Source organism: Paroedura picta, chromosome 15 (assembly GCF_049243985.1).
Source record: "Paroedura picta isolate Pp20150507F chromosome 15, Ppicta_v3.0, whole genome shotgun sequence".
NCBI classification, from domain to species: domain Eukaryota; kingdom Metazoa; phylum Chordata; class Lepidosauria; order Squamata; family Gekkonidae; genus Paroedura; species Paroedura picta.
Genome location: NC_135383.1, coordinates 10389298 through 10408040, shown reverse-complemented (window position 1 = coordinate 10408040; position 18743 = coordinate 10389298). Strand labels below are relative to the sequence as shown.

General features: G+C 54.3%; 1 protein-coding gene across 1 annotated transcript; it reads right to left on the bottom strand.

The window, feature by feature from the left end:
- Positions 1-4527: 4527 nt before the first annotated feature.
- FZD9 (frizzled class receptor 9) lies at positions 4528-7146 on the bottom strand. Its single transcript, XM_077311912.1, has one exon. The coding sequence runs from the start codon at positions 6822-6824 to the stop codon at positions 5019-5021; it is 1806 nt and encodes a 601-aa protein (XP_077168027.1). The 5' UTR covers positions 6825-7146; the 3' UTR covers positions 4528-5018.
- Positions 7147-18743: the final 11597 nt, after the last annotated feature.

Here is an 18743-nt window from a genome sequence, read left to right as displayed (position 1 = left end):
TTCTAATCTGGTGAGCCGGGTTTGATTCCCTGCTCCCCCACATGCAGCCAGCTGGGTGACCTTGGGCTCGCCACAGCACTGAGAAAGCTGTTCTGACCGAGGAGTGATATCAGGGCTCTCTCAGCCTCACCCACCTCACAGGGTATCTCTTGTGGGGAAGAAAAGGGAAGGAGATTGTAAGTAAGACTTCCTTCAGGTAGAGAAAAGTGGCATATAAGAACCAACTCTTCTTCTGCTTCTTCTTCAGTAATATCAGGGCTCTCTCAGCCTCACCCACCTCACAGGGTGTCTGGTGGGGAGAGGAAAGGGAAAGGCCGCTTTGAGACTCCTTCAGGAAGAACCAACTCTTATTCTTCTCCTACTCTGTCTCCCCCCCCCCCTCCACCAACACACACACACCTGAAAGCCAAAGGCCTTTTTGTTCCAGGGCTGGAAGCAGACCGGATTGCTTTCCCCGCTGGCTTGACCAAGACACTACAAGGAAGCTGCCCGTTCCGTGGGGCGCCTCGGGTGGGGAGGAGACTTTCCCTTTGAGGTTTTTCACTCCGGTTTGATCGCAGCAGATGCGAACCGGGCGCTAGCAGAAGAGGCCAACAGAAGGGCTCAGATTCATGCCTGCAGCAGGGCTGATGCGGAGCGGGAGAGAAGGGACCATTTGGCAAATCAAAAGAGTATTGTGAACAGACTGATGCGACAATCAATCTTCCCATTCAGCCGGTCAGCATAAAAGCAATAAGCCATCTTGCGAATGGCACCACCCGGGGACCTCTTCCTGATGGTGTTCCCAGTAATGCTACCTTTCACAGGTGTTGCTGGCAGCACCCCAGGAGGACTTCCCTTTAGATCTCCCCTGCACAGGGCAAGAAGGGGAAGCCCCGGCTGGGCCATGCCTTTAATTGCCTCTCCCCACTGTCCGATTGCCATGTGTCAGAGCCACAGCTGGTCGGCAAAGCCACAGCTTCCAAACGGGAGGGAGACGGGAGGCAGGTGGGGATCGTGTGGCCGACTGCAGAGCGGCTGTACCGCTTGCTTTGATGGGCACCTCTGTGCTGCTCACAGCTCTCGGGACTGTTCCGAACCCTCAGGACAAGAGAGAGCGCGCTCTTTGTCGATACAGGTTCCCCCAGAGCATTGCCTTTTAGCGGGGAGGCCAGCCTCCAGGTGGGATCAGAGAATCCCCCAGAATAACAGCTCATCTGCAGAGGACAGAGATCAGAACCTCTGGAAGATTTGGAAGGTAGAGTCTATGGCCCAGGACCCCATTGTGGTCCCTGTCCTCCCCAGGTTCCGCCCCCAAACCTCCAGGAATTCCCCAATCAGGATCTGGCATCCTTCACCCCCCGCTGGTGGCCCTGGGAGACAGGGTGAGCCTACACTGCAGCCATGTTTCTCAGGTGACAGGTCTTTGGCTGGGGGTAGCAGCAGAGAGCTCCTGGGTGGCTCAGGGCCCCCAAGGCAAAAGTTTGGTGGGACTGGCTGCAGAGATCTGCCAGGACTTGGTCCTGTGTCAAAGGCATCTTCTTGTTCCTGATCAGCAATGGTATTTGCATACCAGTGGAACCTGGAGTTTTCGTAGGATTAAAAGAGCTGGGTTTTTGTGCTCTGCTATTTACTACCTAAAGGAGTCCTGAAGAGGCTGACATCTTTCCCTTCCTCTCCCCACAACAAGGCACCCTGTGAATTAGGTGGGGCACTGCTCTGTGAGAACAGCCCTAAGAGAACTGTGACTAGCCCAAGGTCATGTGGAGGAGCAGGGAATCAAACCCAGCTTTCCAGATTACAGGCTACCACTCTTGACCGCTACACCGAGATCACTTAAGTGGCTCCTCCTTGGGCTTGTTACAGTCCTGATAGTGCTGTTCTCACATAGCAGTCCTCTCAGCCTATCAGCCTTCTTCTTTCACCTCCTCCAAGTTGGGTAACCACTAAAAAGCAGGCTGCTTCATTGAGGTGTTGTGAGTTCAACTCTCCTTTGCCACAGACTGGCTTTTGGCAAGGCTTGTGCTCTCGACCTGTCTTTCCTATTGGCACAAGGAGACCTGTGGCCGAGCACGGTAAAGGTGGCAAATGACCTTAGTGAACTCCTGGGGCTGGCTGCTCACGTCCTGCCATTCTGAACATGTTCTGCAGCCTCCTGTTTTCTTGATCACAAGACTGGTGGAGTGGGACCAGGGCCTGGATAAACATAGTGCTGGTATCACACACATTCACCTGCGCTCACACTGACATTGTGTAAGAACACAAGAAGAGCCCTCCTGGATCAGGCTATCAGTCCATCTATTGTGTCTTGTCTCACACAGTAGCCTACCCGTTCCCCTGGAGGGCCAGCAAAAGAGTAGAGAGGCCGAGGCCTTCCCTTGATATGAACATCAGAAGAGCCCTGCTGGATCTGACCAGTGGTCCCTCTAGCCCAGCATCCTGACTCACACAGTTGGCCAGCCAGTTCCTCTGGAGGGCCAACAACAGGGCAGAGAGGCCGAGGCCTTCATAAGAACATCATAAGAGCCCTGCTGGATCTGACCAGTGGTACCTCTGGACCAGCATCTTGCTTCACACAGTGGCCAACCAGTTCCACTGAAGGGGCAGCAACAGAGCAAAGAGGCCTTCCCCTGACAACTGTAACAGGGAACTTAGTGCCCAGAAAAAGGACCATAAAGCGTACAGTGTACCTTGATCACAAATGCATTATCTCAAGTGGGTAGCCGTGTTGGTCTGAAGCAGCAGATCAAATTTAGAGTCCAGTGACGACACAGTTTTATTCAAGGTATGAGCTTTCGTGTGCATGCACACTTTCTCAAATACAGTGCCTGCACACAATAAGCTGTGGGTCTTAAAGGTGCCCCAGGACTCTAAATTTGTTCCAGTGGACTCTCTGTAATGTGCAAACAGGACTTGTGCTATGGGCTACTCCAGTACAGTCTGGCGGCCCCTGACACATCCTTCCCACCTGCCCAAAGACAACAGCCAGGTCTGTTTCGAGCCTGTGATTCTAAGTCCAGGCCTTGGGGGCCTCTGTTCCCCCACCTCTCTCCTCTCCCCTTCGTTTGGACAACAGGAGAACTGAACCAAGACTGAAAGCAGACAGGGAAAGGAAAGAGTACATTCTCTAGGCTTCTGTCACCAAAGGGCTCCAGAGCCCCCCTCCCTCCCCTCCCTGTTGGGCTTGGGGATACCTCAAACAGTCCGGTGTCCCTCTCGAGCCTTCCTTGGGGCTAACGGTGCTTGCCAAAACACCCATGGCACAAGGAGTTGAAGCACATTACCTGGGAGGGAGGGAGGGAGGGAGGGAGGGAGGGAGGGAGGGAGGGAAGGGGTGAGAGTGGAAAGGATTATTCATCCGCCTGCGGGAAGGCCTGGCTCCTGGCAGGCTTGGGGGCGAGGGAGGAGAGAGCCAAAATCAGCACTCAGAGATGAACAACTGACCCAGCCAAGGAGAGCAGGCAGGGAAAGGCGGAGGACTCCCAAACGGTCCCTGACAACACACACTTCGGACACACCGATACTCCCTCAGCAGCTGGCTCTGCCTTGGCAACAGGACAGGAGCTCTCTAGGGAAAAGCGGGGGGGGGGGGGAGAGCAGTTATGAGCTCCAAGTAGCAAGCAGGGGCCTCAAGGACAGATGCAAGAATCCCCCCTCCCCAACCTGTTGCTCAGAGCAGCCCGAGAGAACCGTGGCTGGGATGGTGCCTGGCTCCTTCCTGGCTACGAGCGGCCGGGAACGGGAAGAGCATCTTGGCTCTCGCCTTGAGCCTCCGAACCATGGCCAACGCGCCAAGGGGGTGACACACACAAGGAAGTTGCCAGCAGGGCCTGAACTCGCCGGTCGCTTGCATGTTTTGTGTCGTGCCGGGGGTAAGCTAGCTGGGCGGGAAGCAACGGTTTGGCTGCCCAAAACACCACTCAGCACCCTCCACGATGCCCGTACCCTCCCTCCCAAATAGCTTTGGCTCGTCCTTTAGTAAGGAATGGAGGGTGCTGCTTCTCCCGGTCCCCAAGTCCCAGGCATTCGTGTGGGTCTCCAGAGGGCAAAGAGAGCCGGCTGGGGATGCTGCCTTTCAGTCAGTACCCCGAGGCCGGGCCTGCCAAAGCCCTGGAGGCAGCTGCTCCTGGGGAAGACAAGGGAAGCCCCCCCCCCTCCCCCAGCATGCTGGGCTGAAGGTCAGAGTGCTGGCAGCCGCTGGGGGTGGAGGGGGCTGTGTGCGGCTGGGCGTGTGTGGGACGGCTCCGACAGCCTTGGCACGGCCATCTCGACGTTGTCACACTCCAGAGGGTCTAAAAATATTTCGAGAGCCCTCTGCCCTTGGCCTCAACCGTTCGTCACAACTTGTGCAATCGTTCACGCCATCCGGGACGGAGAGCGGTGTCCCTGCCCGGCCAAAGGGCCACCGCAAAGGGGCTTTAGCCCCCCCCTCCCCAGATCTCTATGGCTGTAGTCTTCTCCCCTCCTCCTCCTCCCCGTTCCCCTGCTTCTCTCGGAACAGCTGCTCCCAAAGCCCCTTGAATTCCTCCAAACAGCATCAGTCTCCACTGAAATAACACAGCCAGGATTTATTGGGATATTTTTGGTTCCTTTTCCATTTCTTTCAGCTAATGATTTTCTTTCTTTTCTTTTTTTTACTTTAAAAAAATCTAAAATAAATTACAGAATTAAATAAACTCGGACAAATCCCCTCCCCGTCTCACCTCCATCGCAAAACATGAGAAAAGTTACTGGATTTCGGCAACGGGGGACACCCGAAAGGACGACAACTACGATGGGAGGGAGAGAACGGCCGTGTCGAACGAGAGCAGCAGAGGCAAAGCCAGCGCAGGAGTGGGGGGTCTCTCTGCTGAGTGTCCTCTTTGGGGTCCTCTTTCGGCCTAGTCCCGGTAAAGCAGCCTCCCCCCAACCCAAAAAACCTTCCTCATCCTCTGTGCCCATTATCCCCTTGTCTCAACCTGCCAGAACAAACAGATTCCTGGGAGCCGAGGCGTTTGCTTGCGCCCCAGAGACGACTCTGCCGGGTTGTGTCCCCGCGTTCAGACATGCGTCGGGTTGTCCAGGTAAGGGTCCGTCTTGGTCGTGTGCAGCATGACCGCCGGCGCTTTGTAATGGCAGTGTGCCCCCGGGCAGGTCACCCCGCTGCACGGCTTGCCCCTAGTCCTCACCCCCAGTTTCCTATTGCACAAGCTCTGCCAGGTCTGGAGCGTCTTGGAACTCCACACCCAGACCCCGCTGGTGATGCCCACCACCAAGGACATGAAAATCTTGAGCATGAAGATGGCCACGGTCGGCACCGAAGAATCCAGGGAGCAGTCCATGCCGCGCCGGCCGGGGAAGGCCAAGCACTCGTGCTCCAAGGCCCGGAGGTGCCAGTAATCCATGTTGAGCCGCTCGTAGAAGTAGCAGACGATGACGCAGGTGGCCGGGACGGTGTACAGGATGGAGAAGACTCCGATCTTCACCATGAGCTTCTCCAGTTTCTCCGTGTTGGTGCCGCCGGTCTTCATGATCTTCCGGATGTGGAAGAGGGCGACGAAGCCCGTCAGGATGAAGGACGTGCCGATGACCAGGTAGCAGGAGAGCGGGATGAGGACGAAGCCCGTCAGGGCGCTGACGTCCATGCTCCCCACGTAGCACAGCCCCGTGAGCTCGTCGCCCGCCACCTTCCGCATGGTGAGGATCACGATGGTCTTCATGGCCGGGACGCCCCAGGCGGCCATGTGGAAGTAGCTGCTGTGGGCTTCGATGGCTTCGTGGCCCCACTTCTTGCCGGCGGCCAGGAACCACGTCAGGGTCAAGATGACCCACCACAGGGAGCTGGCCATGCCGAAGTAGTAGAGGACGAGGAAGACGATGGTGCATCCGGTGCTCTCCAGCCCCTCGCGGATGATGTACAGCTCGCCGTTCTCCCGGTCGCAGGCAATGTTCTCGGCCCCGGCCACCGAGCGGATGATGAAGGCCACCGAGTACACGTTGTAGCACATGGAGAGGAAGATGATGGGCCGCTCGGGGTACTGGAAGCGGTGGGGGTCCAGCAGGAAGGTGAGCACGGTGAAGGCGGTGGAGACGAAGCACAGGGTGGCCCAGACGGCCATCCAGATGAAGGCAAAGTCCTTATCCCGCCGCGACCAGTACACGTCCACGCCCGGGGAGCATCGGGGAGCGCACGAGAGGCTCTTCTCCACGTACTGGAACTTGTTGCCGTTGCCGCAGGCGCCTACGGCGCTGGGGCCGGGGCGGCCTTCTCCGGCGGCGGGCCGGGCCCGGGGCGCCACGGGCAGCATGCCCTGTCCCCGGTGCGGCTCGGCCGTAGTGGCGTTCTCTGGCGCCTCCATGCAGAGGGCGTGGGGGTCGTTCTTGGTGGGCAGGCGGGAGCAGTCCAGGGAGTCGGGCCAGCCAAAGTGGAACTGGGCCATGATGGGCTCGCAGCGCTGGCGCGCCTGCTCGCACATGGGCCGGCAGGCGGGGATGCTGCTGGAGACTTGGTCGGTGCACATGGGCGCGTAGAGCGAGCAGAGGAAGAAGCGCAGGTGGCCGTGGCAGCCGTACACCACCAGCGGCTCGAACTCCTGCAGCTTGAGCGCCGCCTCGGCCTGGTCCTCGTGGTCCAGCAGGTTGGGCATCTGGGTCATGTTGTAGCCGATGCCCTGGCACATGGGGATGGTGATGAGCTGGCAGCGGCCCCCGCCGCCGACGCCGCCGCGTTCCGCCTCGTACGGGCTGCCGCCCAGCATCTCCAGCGTGGAGCCGGCCACCACGAGCTGGCACAGCAGCGCCGCCGCCGCCCGCAGCAGCAGCAGCCGAGCCGGAGCAAGACGAGCAGCCGGAGGAGGCGCGGCCATGCCTGCCCGCCCGCCCGCCTCACCACCGCATCGCACCTGCCGCCCGCCGCTCGCCGCTGCAGCTTCCTCCTCCGCCGCCGCGCCAGGGCGCACCGCTTCTCGCCCGCCCGCCCGCCATGCGCCCCAGCCGAGGCCGGCTCTCCGCTCGCCGGCGCCTCGGCTGCGGCTCAGCTACACCCCCGGGAGGCGGGCCCGGCGCGGCAGGGGCCTCCCACCGCAGGGCGGGGCCGACACGGCCCGAGGGCCGCTCCCAGCGCGCAGGGCCCCGCCGCCGCCGCCGCTGCTACTGCCGCCTCTTGGCCGTGCCAAGGCGAGGGCGCCATCCGGGGGCAGCCGGAGACGGGCAGGCGAGTGGGGCGCGCTCTCCTGCCCTACCGCGCCTGCCTCCCTGGCTCTTGGTCCAAGGAGGCGGGGAGGGCATCCCCCAATCGGCAGCGGGCCAGACTGAAGCGAAGGTCCCGTGCTGGTTTGGGCTTAAATGCACCAGATAGTGCAGAGCCCCCAAACTGCACCGGGGCGCAAGGCGATTTCCAGCTAGGATGTGCCCTTCATTAATCTGGGAGAATGGTGCATGTGTGTACTGGAAGGTAAAAAAAGGTAAAGGTATCCCCTGTGCAAGCAGCGGGTCATGTCTGACGCTTGGGGTGACGCCCTCTGGCGTTTTCATGGCAGACTCAATACGGGGTGGTTTGCCAGTGCCTTCCCCAGTCATTACCGTTTACCCCCCAGCAAGCTGGGTGCTCATTTTACCGACCTCGGAAGGATGGAAGGCTGAGTCGACCTTGAGCCGGCTGCTGGGATCGAACTCCCAGCCTCATGGGCAGAGCTTTCAGACTGCATGTCTGCCGCCTTACCACCCTGCGCCACAAGAGGCTCATTGCACTGGAAGGAGGCCCAGGGAAATGTTCTGCTGTGGGCTCTGAGAACTGCACATGCTTTGGAAGAGAATCTGTACAGGAAAGTATTCTTCCATGTGCGTGCACAGTTTTCTAGACGGGTCTTTGCACACGGAGAAAGGTGTAAAGGTATGTTGTCTCTCTGGCGTTACAGGTATCGAGCGCTCAGTGGCAGCCAAAAAGGCTTCCCTGTTTTGAAATTTATCTCCCTCCCCCTTCTCCAAACTCATTTCAATCGGGGTGCAAGAGATGACTCCGGAAGGGGGGCTAGAAATCCTAGGCGCATCTCCCCTCCCCTCCCCGGGAGGGAGACAGCATCTTTAATGCATTAGGGAATCTTATTAAAGGGCTTTGAAGATGAAACGGGCTCAGCTAAGTGAAGGGATTATTATGTATGTGGCACACGTAGGCGCAGACCGGGGAGATGCAGGGAGATGCCGGGATCTGCTCTGCGAAAGCACGTAATAAACAGAATATTTAATCAACAGCCTGCTGCTAAAGGACACAAATCTCCTGGTGAAATTGGGCGGCTTCCCCACCCCCTCGCCCTGTGCAGCTGGGGAGGGGCGAAGGGGCTTCGAGCCCCCAAACAGCTCTTGCCTTTGAGCAGCGAAGGAGGACTGCAGTGTCTGACGGGGCCAGGCAGAGCTTTCCTCGGCAGTGTTCCTTCCCTCCTGGCCTGGAGTGACAGCTGCCAATGGCTGGCAGCCATGGCCACCTGGCTCTTTTTTGCGCTGCCAGGCCTCCCCCAGGGGTGCCAAAGGAGCTGGGCGCGTCATTGTGGCGCTTCTGCAGCCAGGCTGTCCAAAGAGACATTCCAGGGCTTCGGATTCTCAGCCCTGGGCGATCTTCTGGCCCAGGAAGCCCGTTCAGACAGTCCTCCTCCATCTCGGTGACCCGGAAAGGAACAGCCAGCTGACGATCAACCGATCCTGGCCGGTGGAATTTATTACTGATGGTAGCTGTGGTTGGCCATGAGTCCGAAAGGCTGGAGGTGAAGGAGGCTGCAACAGCAGGACGTCCAGTTTGATGGGTGCAAAGTGCTGTCACGTCACACCTGCCTTATGGTGATCCCATAGGGGTCGCCTTCCTTTCCTCTCCCCACAACAGGGACCCTGTGAGGTGGGTGAGGCTGAGAGAGCCCTGATATTCCTGCTCAGTCAGAACAGCTTTATCAGTGCTGCGACTAGCCCATGGTCACCCAGCTGGCTGCATGTGGAGGAGGAGCAGGGAATCAAACCCGGCTCGCCAGATTAGAAGTCCGCACTCCTAAGCATCACACCAAGCTGGTGTAAGTGCCACATATCCACTCCGGAAGTGGCCTCCAGTGTTTTCTCGTGTCTTTCTCTGCAGCTCCTAATCTCAAGGTTTCGGTTAGCTATTAGAGCTGTCCCGGGACTGAGCCTCGGGGGGCCTGCCCGTTGATTGCCGGCAGCTTGCAAAATTCCCACTGCCGAGAGACATCTGTTTGCACCCCTGGGACGGTGCCTGACTTTTCCTTTCGATCAGCACTGGAGAACTAAACTAATATTCCGCAGGGGAAAAAGAGGCAATCTTGCAGTTTGCTAGCTCGTGACCTGCTATAGTCCCACACTGTAGGGTGCTTTAGGGAATTGCTCACTATAGGTGAAGGTCACTTCCACAAATCCCTGGTTGAGAAAGCCTGGCCTAGATTCTTCCGAGACAGAACAGAGAGGAAAGAGTTAACGGCCAATGGGGAGGGAGGTCATGAAGTTGGGGGGAACTATACAAACACACCTTTTAATTTAATTTAGATGTAATATGTAAAGCTGTTGCTCTTGGCCAGAGGTACCAAGAACCCTATGTGGTTTTTTGAAGTCAAGGGGCATTTTTTAAAGCAGACACAAGGCAGGCTACTGAGAAAAGCCCTTGAGTGCAGGGGCTCCATCGTGCACTGAAACGCCTTCCCTTGGACTTCCTTCAAAGAAGCTGCCCCTCAAATCCACTGCGAGGAAGCCTGGGGGGCAGAGAGAGGACGCCTACCCAACCCTACCCCTGCCGTCAGGCTGCTAGCCCCTCTGATCCGTCTCCAGGGTGTTAATTGTATTTCCTGACTGATGCACCTGGGGAAGAGGCATCCCAGAAGGGAAACAGGGGCAGAGGAAACCGTGGAGAGGAGCTTTCCAAATTGGTTCCTGTTGCTACCTGCGTACGCCTCCGGCTCGCGTGGGAGTATCCTGTTGATAGTAGCAGATAGGGCAGCGATCCCCGGAGTGATCCACAGGTGCCACGGGGCTCACTGTTGGCTTTTTTGGTGCTTTGGGAACCTTGTGGACCAGAGATTGGGTTTTGAAGGGAGACAGACAAGCCAAGAAGCTTCAAGTTACTCTCCACAAGCTGACTGGCTTGCAGAATGTCCCAGAGGTCTGAGGAAACAGTGTCTTAAGATAATACTGCCAGACACAATAAAGACCTAACAAAAATTATTGCTAAATTTGCTTGGGTAGCTATAAAAATAAGGCAGAGCTGGACCAACCCTACACTTTTATACCATATACAACTGTTCTTATTTCTTAGTTTTTATCTATTCACAATTGATTTTATATCTGTAATTTTATGTTTTCTATTGGTTGGTCTATGACCGTAAATAAAATTGATTGATTGATTGATTGATTGATTGATTGATTGATTGATTGGACTGGCTAGCAAGCATTAGAAATCCTGGGCAAGCATTTCATGGTTTATCCATAAGCAGAGCCTTTCCTTTATCTCTAAGCCTGGCAAATCTCTTTGGGGGACCACACGGGGAGTGAATCGTCCCCAAAACTAGATGGCAAAGCACAAGGCTCGTCGTGTCCCTAAAGGCAGATATTTTAGTTGGTGATGCCCACGACCCTTTCTCAAATGCCAAAAATGTCTGCAAACTCAAATAGTTTGTCCTAGGCTGTTTGCTTCTTGAAAGATGGGTAAGACAAAAACTTATTAAATAGCTATTACATACCGGCCCCCCCAAAGAATGTTGCTTGCATTTGCGATAGATCTCCATTAGTTACCATTTGGAAATATTTATTTATTTTATTTTTAGATTCATATACCGCTGCTTGTCCTAAGAACCCACAGCGGTGTATAAATCTTCTTTCTTGTGAGCGAAGCTCTGAGAAAACTTGCAAACTGCCCCTTCGCTGAGATCTGGAAAAGTCTGGCCACCCCTTTCTAGGGCACACGTTCAGTTCAAACAGTGCCTCAGTCCAATGTGTGCCTTCACACGTGTCCCAGAATCCCTTGCAGCAGGCCAGAAATGCAGCCGGCTTGCCAACGAGGCAACGTGAGTGGCTGAAACAACCTGAAATTCCTTTTGGTGTAGACAGTTGTTCTCCCAGGGATAATAACGGGCACTGAACTCTGGGCTGAATACGCAAGAGGTCTGCGCTCTGCTCGAAAGCACAGTTAACAACAGCCTGGTCTCTCGAATGCTGGAAATGGTCCTTGCGCATCGGCCCCTGTTCTGCCAGGACTGGAAGACTTTCAGAGGGGAGGCCAAACGCTCTCCGTGGAAGGATAGATCACCTTTCTTTATGGCCCTGGAAGGAGATCCAATATCAATAGCCAGAAGAAAGGAGGCATAGAACTCGGACGGGGAGCCTGTCCAGAACCCGTTCAGGATAGAAGGGGCAGACGAAGGCAAAGTTGTATCTCAGGAAGCCGGGAGACTGTGGTTTTTGGCACCCTCGCAGCTCCTCGCTTTCTCCTTTTCTTCTCAACAGATGAAGCTTGGAAATTGCGTGGAGGGAGGGAGGGAACGGCGGGCTGGAAAAGCGTTCTGACAAATCTGTGCCCTGCCGTTCCCAGACCAGGCGTCCCAAGAAGCCCATCTGACTGTAGCAAATCTATCAACACAATCAGGAAGTGGAGTGAGCCCATCCAGTCTGCTTTGCCCTATGCAAAGGCAGGCATCTCCCTGGGGCATTGGGAGAAGGAAAAGAAGGAAGACGAGCAGGCTGCCGGTCAAAAGCCAAGACAGTGCGAGGACAGGACAGCCAGAGGGGGTAGCAGAGGCCAGAGGAAGGCGGTCAGATGGTGGGAAAGAGCTGAGGAAAGGAGGGGAAGAAGCTGTTTCTGTAATTAGTTTTTTCATTATTATATTTATAATTCGCCTTTCTCGCTTGGATTCAAGACAGATTACACGGAGTGAATCGATCAAATCAACAAGATGGGTCTTTCAATAAACAATGAGCTAGGGTCTGGGTAGTAGGGGTTTTTTTTGGGGGGGGTGAGAATCTGAATATTAGAGGCCAAAAAGGCTGCTTGTCTTGCAGCTAGAGTTGCCAGCTCCAGCCTGACGAGGGCATGGTTTGGGAAGGAGAGGGACTGCCATGGGTACAACACCATGTAGATGGCCTTATAAAGTGGCCGGTTCAGTTGTAATAGTAGGATATCTCCAGCCATGAGCTGGAGATTGGCAGGGCTACTGCAAGCACAAGCCAACAGGCTGCATTGGACTTTTACAGTCAAAGTAGTCTAAGACCTAGATGCCTAAAGCTGCCAAGAGACATCCCATATTTACAACTGATCTCTTTGGAGGGTAGACTTGGTGGCATTAGATACTGCTGAGGTCCCCCTTCCTCCAGCTCTGCCCTCCTCAAAATCTCCAGGTATTTCACAAGAGTTGGCCTTCCCCACTGGTTTCAGGGCTTCCTTTTATATGTGGTTTTATTTGACCTATGTTGCGAGTCTACTTTTAATTTGCACAGCAGGTTTTTCAAACGCTTGCCGTGCCTTTATCCTATTTTTATACTTTCTATTATATGCTGTTTTTGTTGGCTTATTGTTTTAGTTTTGCTTTATTTTTTTTTTGCAGATTCTTTTTAGTCTGGAAACGGCCTTGGGCGATTTCGGGAGGAGAGCGCAGGATAGAATTCTATTAAATAAATCAGAGGGGACCTGCTCTTTGCAGGTTCTTTAGACTGAACGGGCAAAAGCTTTGTCTACAGCAACGGCGAGTCCTTTGTGCAGACAGAATATCCCTCTTAAAAACAGATTAAAATGGATAAAAGAAACCAAACTCCCTTACCTGTACTTAAAAAACTCAACCGTCAAAGGATGGAGAAGTAAACAGGTATTTCATTGCTATAAGGGGAGAGCAGGTGTGATGTAGTGGTTAGACCAGGGTCTAAGATGGTCTTTTCCAACTTTTTGACCATGGAATAACCCCTAGAATATTTTTCAGGCTTTGAGGAACTTCAGAAATGGGCAAATGACCCATCAGAGAAGTGGGTATAGGAGTAAGATACAGGAGTCAACCAATCGATCATTTACTGTTTCCATTATGCCTATAGAGCAACAGGGGAAATGGACTCCTGTGACATCTAGTGATGTCAACAGCCATCTGGATTTCTGGGAAAGGCCGTGTAATTCCTAGGGGTGCTCTTGCATTCCCCGGGACCTTTCTCTACCTTGATATAGCCTCTTGTGGCGCAGGGTGGTAGCGCAGCCAACATGCTGTCTGAAGCTCTGACCATGAGGCTGGGAGTTCGATCCCAGCAGCCGGCTCAAAGTTGACTAGGCCTTCCATCCTTCCGAGGTCGGTAAAATGAGTACCCAGCTTGCTGGGGGGTAAACGGTAATGACTGCGGAAGGGAATGGCAAACCACCCCGTATTGAGTCTACCATGAAAACGCTAGAGGGCGTCACCCCAAAGGTCAGACATGACTCGGTGCTTGCACAGGGGATACCTTTACCTTTTTCTCGACCTTAAGGCAGGGGTAGTCAACCTGTGGTCCTCCAGATGTTCATGATCTACGATTCCCATGAGCCCCTGCCAGCATTTGCTGGCAGGGACTCATGGGAATTGTAGTCCATGAACATCTGGAGGACCACGGGTTGACTACCCCTGCCTTAAGGAGCTCAACACCTCTTTTAATCGCCTTCCCTTCTCTCCACGGTGAGGTTGAGACAGATCTGAGAACTGTGAGTAGTCCAAGGTCACGTGGAAGAACGGTGAGGAATCAAATCCGGCCTTCTTAGACATGGAGCCACCATGCTGCCGTCGCTCCCATTGAGAAGAAAAATGGGACACAAATATAAATGCAATAACTTCTCATGGGAAAGGAGGATTTTCTGTCACAGTGGGACAGTATCAAGCCCTCATCCCTCGAGGCGGCTGATGACCCACCTTGCTTCTTCGGAAGGGGGCATTTCTGGTCACACCAGCTCCAGCCAGCCAATGAGTGAACCTTCCCTTGACACCCCAGAGGTCAAGAGACCCATAGGAGCCCCGCTTCTCTAGGAATATCAGTTCCTGGCTTAGCATTGAGTCTAGGGGAAGCCCTCCCACGGGTCCACCCCGCCGTCATGGAGGGCGTTCTGTCTGAAGCGAACACACTCATTCGGGTTGATCCTTGAGAGATAAAATTATCTTCCTCTGGAATTTTACAGAAATAGATGGAGCGAAAGGGCTCTGGGTTCGGGTTTCAAAGGGCTATCGGAGGCAACGCTGAGCATGGAGCCAGCAGGCTTCTGGAGGGAGGGAGGGGGAGTGGACACTAACTATCCCCAAATATGTGACGCCCTCCCCTAATTATCAGGACAGCCCTACGTAACCGAATCATGTTTCAGATCTTCCGGGCCGCCAGCTTCATCCTGCTCCGTGTCTTGGAACGGCTACAGAGACAGAAATCCATGGGCAAAGCGTTCCCCCGTCTGGTCGGATCCTGCCGGCCACAGCACAGGCTGGCTGTCCTGCATTCTCCTGGGCTGTGGAATGCGCAGATGCTGTTCAGCCCCAGGTATTCCGGAATGAAGGCCTTGATCTTTCCTCTGCCAGGATGAAGTTGCCTGAATGACCCCGTAACAATGGGAAGGAAGCTTTCTTGGCATCTCGGAATCATTTCGGTGGACCAGCCTTTGTCAACCTTTTATTACTACTGGAAAACCCCTGGAAATATTCTCCAGGCTACGAGAAACCCCAGAAGGGGTGCGATCGTGCAGAATACAGTTGGGAAGGCTGTGTAGTATACATGCCACCTGGGCCCCCCTCAAGCCAAGAGACCAGCAGGTGGCTTATCATGGCTTGCCTCTGTATAGTCCTCCTCGGTGTCCCTTCCAAGCACTAACTAGGGACAGTCCAGCTGAGCTTCCCAGATCTGCTACAATATCATTTTAGATTGGTTTATGTTGTTGTTTTGCTCTGGCTTGTTTTATTGCATTGCTTTCGTTGCCATAGGGCTGGAGCTGGTCTCCGGAGAGGAGTCCTCTTCAGCTTCTAAAGAAGCAAAAAAGTCAAGTCTTCATTCCGATGGAAGCTGAAAGCGATAGAGATGCAGGGGCGGTGCAGGTGCATCGCGGATGGCGTTAATATCATTTATATTGCTCTTCATGAATGCTCAAAGCCTCGCCATCCATGCAACAGCTGTGCAATGGATGGTACTGTTATTCCCGTGCTGTTGATGGAATGGGTAGGGTAGACTGGGCGGCTCAGAATAATGGCCTGCCTGTGGCCGGTATGTTCATAGCCATGGCATAATCCGAACCAAGCCCTTCCTTCGAAGAAGAAGAAGAAGAGTTGGTTCTTATATGCCGCTTTTCTCTATCCGAAGGAGTCTCAAAGCGGCTTACATTTGTCTTCCCTTTCCTCTCCCCACAACAGACACCCTGTGAAGTGGGTGAGGCTGAGAGAGCCCTGATATTACTGATTCTTATATGCTGCTTTTCTCTACCCAAAGGAGTCTCAAAGTGGCTTGCAATCGCCTTCCCTTCCTCTCCGCACAACAGACCCCCTGTGAGGTAGGGGAGGCTGAGAGAGCCCTGATATTCCTGCTCGGTCAGAACAGTTTTATCAGTGCCATGGCGAGCCCAAGGTCACCCAGCTGGCTGCAAGTGGGGGAGTGCAGATTTGAACCCAGCTCGCCACATGAGAAGTCTGCACTCCTAACCACTACACCAAACTGGCTCTCTCATTTCTTACCCTCAAGCCATCTCCCAGACCCATTCAAAGGGTTACGGATATAACAAGCAATCTCTTGACGGTTGGGAACAGGATCACAAAGAAGGGCTTGCACACCCACAAAAACCGTGTTTTTCTGTTTTATCCCCAACGGGTATCAACTGCAGGAGCTTCATGAGAGACTCGGCACAGGGAGAATTAGCAATCCCGCCAGCTATAAACCCAAGGCCAAGCTGGCGTTATTTTTATGCTGGGGTCTGCGTTAAGCTCGCTGGCATTTCCTGCAACTGCCTGGCATTGGGAAGGAAACCTGATCTAGGGAAGGATAGCTTTGGAGGGGACTGCAAAATGCTGTTCTCCAAAGATCAGGTTCTCTTCCTGCGGGCAGGTGGCACGGCAGGTAAACACGGGGACAGCGACTGCCCTGACACCTGTGAACAAAGGCAAAGTGGAAAGCAGTGAGGGAACCCCAGAGGCATTGCAAAAACCAACCTGGGGGGAGGCTGGGCAGAAGCAGGAGGGCAGAGATTTGGCTCTTAGGACGCAGCTGCACTTGCTAGCTGATCAAGAGACCTTGATATGGGAAATCTTGCCTGAGACCCTGGCCCATTCCGCACACATTGGATAATGCACTTTCAGTGTGCTTTTGTAGCTGGATTTTCCTGTGCAGAATGGGAAAATCTACTTTTAAAGTGCATTATCTAGTGTATGCAGAATGCCGGACCTCTCTGAACAGACAATGCAGTCTCTGATGGATCGGTGGGCCGATGTGACATAAGGCAGCCTCACGTATTCAAAACGGCACCACAGAGGTTCAGCTGGTCAGGCCACGGGTGTTTATAAGTCTTTCCCCAGCATTTCCTGTAGTCGGACTTCTATGGTGCAGGGAAGATCCACTGGACCCTGGCCGCAGAGAAGCACAGACTCGTGGCTTTTCCAACCAGACGGACTTCAGATATTTTCACACAGGAAAAGTCCAAACGGTGCTGAGAGCTCGCTTTTCAAAATGACACCCAAGTCCTGAAGTCGGGGAACACGGCACTGCCTCCGAGGATCCACTTCATGATGCTTCATGATAAGGGGAGCGCTCTTCTCCCGTTACCGCTGCAAAGGACAAGAAAGGGAATCTCCCTCCGTGGACTCCTACTGCAGCCCGTGTATACACCGGAGCCCCGGTCGTCAGCTCAGGGCATGTACTCATGTTCATACACACAGAAAGACAAATATACCCTTTTCTGCAGACAGAAGCTTCTGTTCTGTCAGCTCGGTTAACTTCCCCCCCAAGAGGTTTTGCCAGTGAGGCCTCCCCCTGTGCGCAGCAGTGGTAATTCTAGCAGCTGTAAGAGCTAAATTGGGCAGGAAAGTCATCCTGAGCCATTAGCGCAACACTCTTCTTTTGTGTGCCCCACAATCCTCTTCCTCGAACCGGATAGCGAGGGGCCGAAAAACGTCAGAGGACGTAGCTGAGCCAAGGCTGCGGCATCCTTTGCATTTCTACCTCAGAAAATCCCTTCATGTGGGTAGAACAGGGGCCGCCTGTGCCCCACCAGCCATTCCGGGTTCTGCTTACCCCCCCCCCGTCCCATCCCACCCTACCCAGTTAAGCCCCCTCGTTTTCCCTCCCCTCGGTTCTTTGGAAAGTGCGGTGTTTTTCTTCCCCCGCTGCTCACGGCTCACCTGAAAGGCCGATTGTACTACATGCCCCGTAAAAAGGTCGTGAGGGAACTCTGACTCTGTGCTGTCCTGCCAATTCCAATCCAAGCGGAGAGGGGGAAAAGGCAGCTCTGTGTAGGGGATCACAAGCTCTCCGCTTTTCTGGGCTTCGCAGCCAGGAGCTTAAAACCAGATACGGCGCGTGTAGACCGATTCACCAATCCGTAGGGATGAGAGGCCTCTATTCAAGGCGCCCTGTAATGTTAATTTTCTCCCCCTCCAAGCCAATGGCGTGCCAATAATATTGACCGAGGAGATGAGGGCCTTCGACATGTATGAAGCTGCCTTATTCCGAGTCCGTCTTCCCCTCTGCAGGAAAAACAAAAATTCCTCCGGCAGCGGAGAGGTCTTCCCTGGGTTCAAAGCTCTTTAGCAGGAGGTGCGGAAGACTGAACCGTGAGTCTTTCTCATGCAAAGCAGCTACCCTGTCATTGTGTTATGGACCCTCCCTTTGCAAAGCACAGTTTTATTTCCCTCATTTATACCCCACCTTTTCCCCCCAATGATTCTCTTCTCCATTTTGTCTGGGCAAAGACCGGTTGAGCGTGAGTCATCAGTCCGATGTCACCCACAAAACTGTCATGGTAAAAGGGGGTGGCCCAACTGTGGGTCTCCAGATGGCCATGGACTACAATTCCCATGAGCCCCTGCTGGCAGGAGTGGCCCAACTGTGGGTCTCCAGGTGGCCATGGACTACAATTCCTATGAGCCCCTGCTGGCAGGGGTAGCCCAACTGTGGGTCTCCAGATGGCCATGGACTACAATTCCTATGAGCCCCTGCTGGCAGGGGTAGCCCAACTGTGGGTCTCCAGATGGCCATGGACTACAATTCCTATGAATTATAGTCCATGGCCATCTGGAGAGCCAAGTTTGGCTACCCTGGCAAAGGGCTGCCATCAGTTGACTGAGACTACACGGCACTGCCCACCACCACACCCTGGTTATAGCATTCCCCAAATAATCCTCCAAATGGCTATTTGGTACTGAGACATCCGCATTGACCTTTCGCTCTTGCTTGCAAAAACTATACAACCAAGAGTGTTCTTCAGAAAACATGAACACCTATCCACCCAGTTTGTGCAGAGTAAAGGTAAAGGTATCCCCTGTGCAAGCACCGGGTCATGTCTGACCCTTGGGGTGATGCCCTCTAGCGTTTTCATGGCAGACTCAATACGGGGTGGTTTGCCAGTGCCTTCCCCAGTCATTACCGTTTACCCCCCAGCAAGCTGGGTCCTCATTATACCGACCTCAGAAGGATGGAAGGCTGAGTCAACCTTGAGCCGGCTGCTGGGATCGAACTCCCAGCCTCATGGGCAGACAGCTTCAGTACTCCTCCATAATACTTCAATGGAAAGCCCAGCAAAACCTACACCATGTGGATTCTTATGCTCATACAGCCTGGACAGG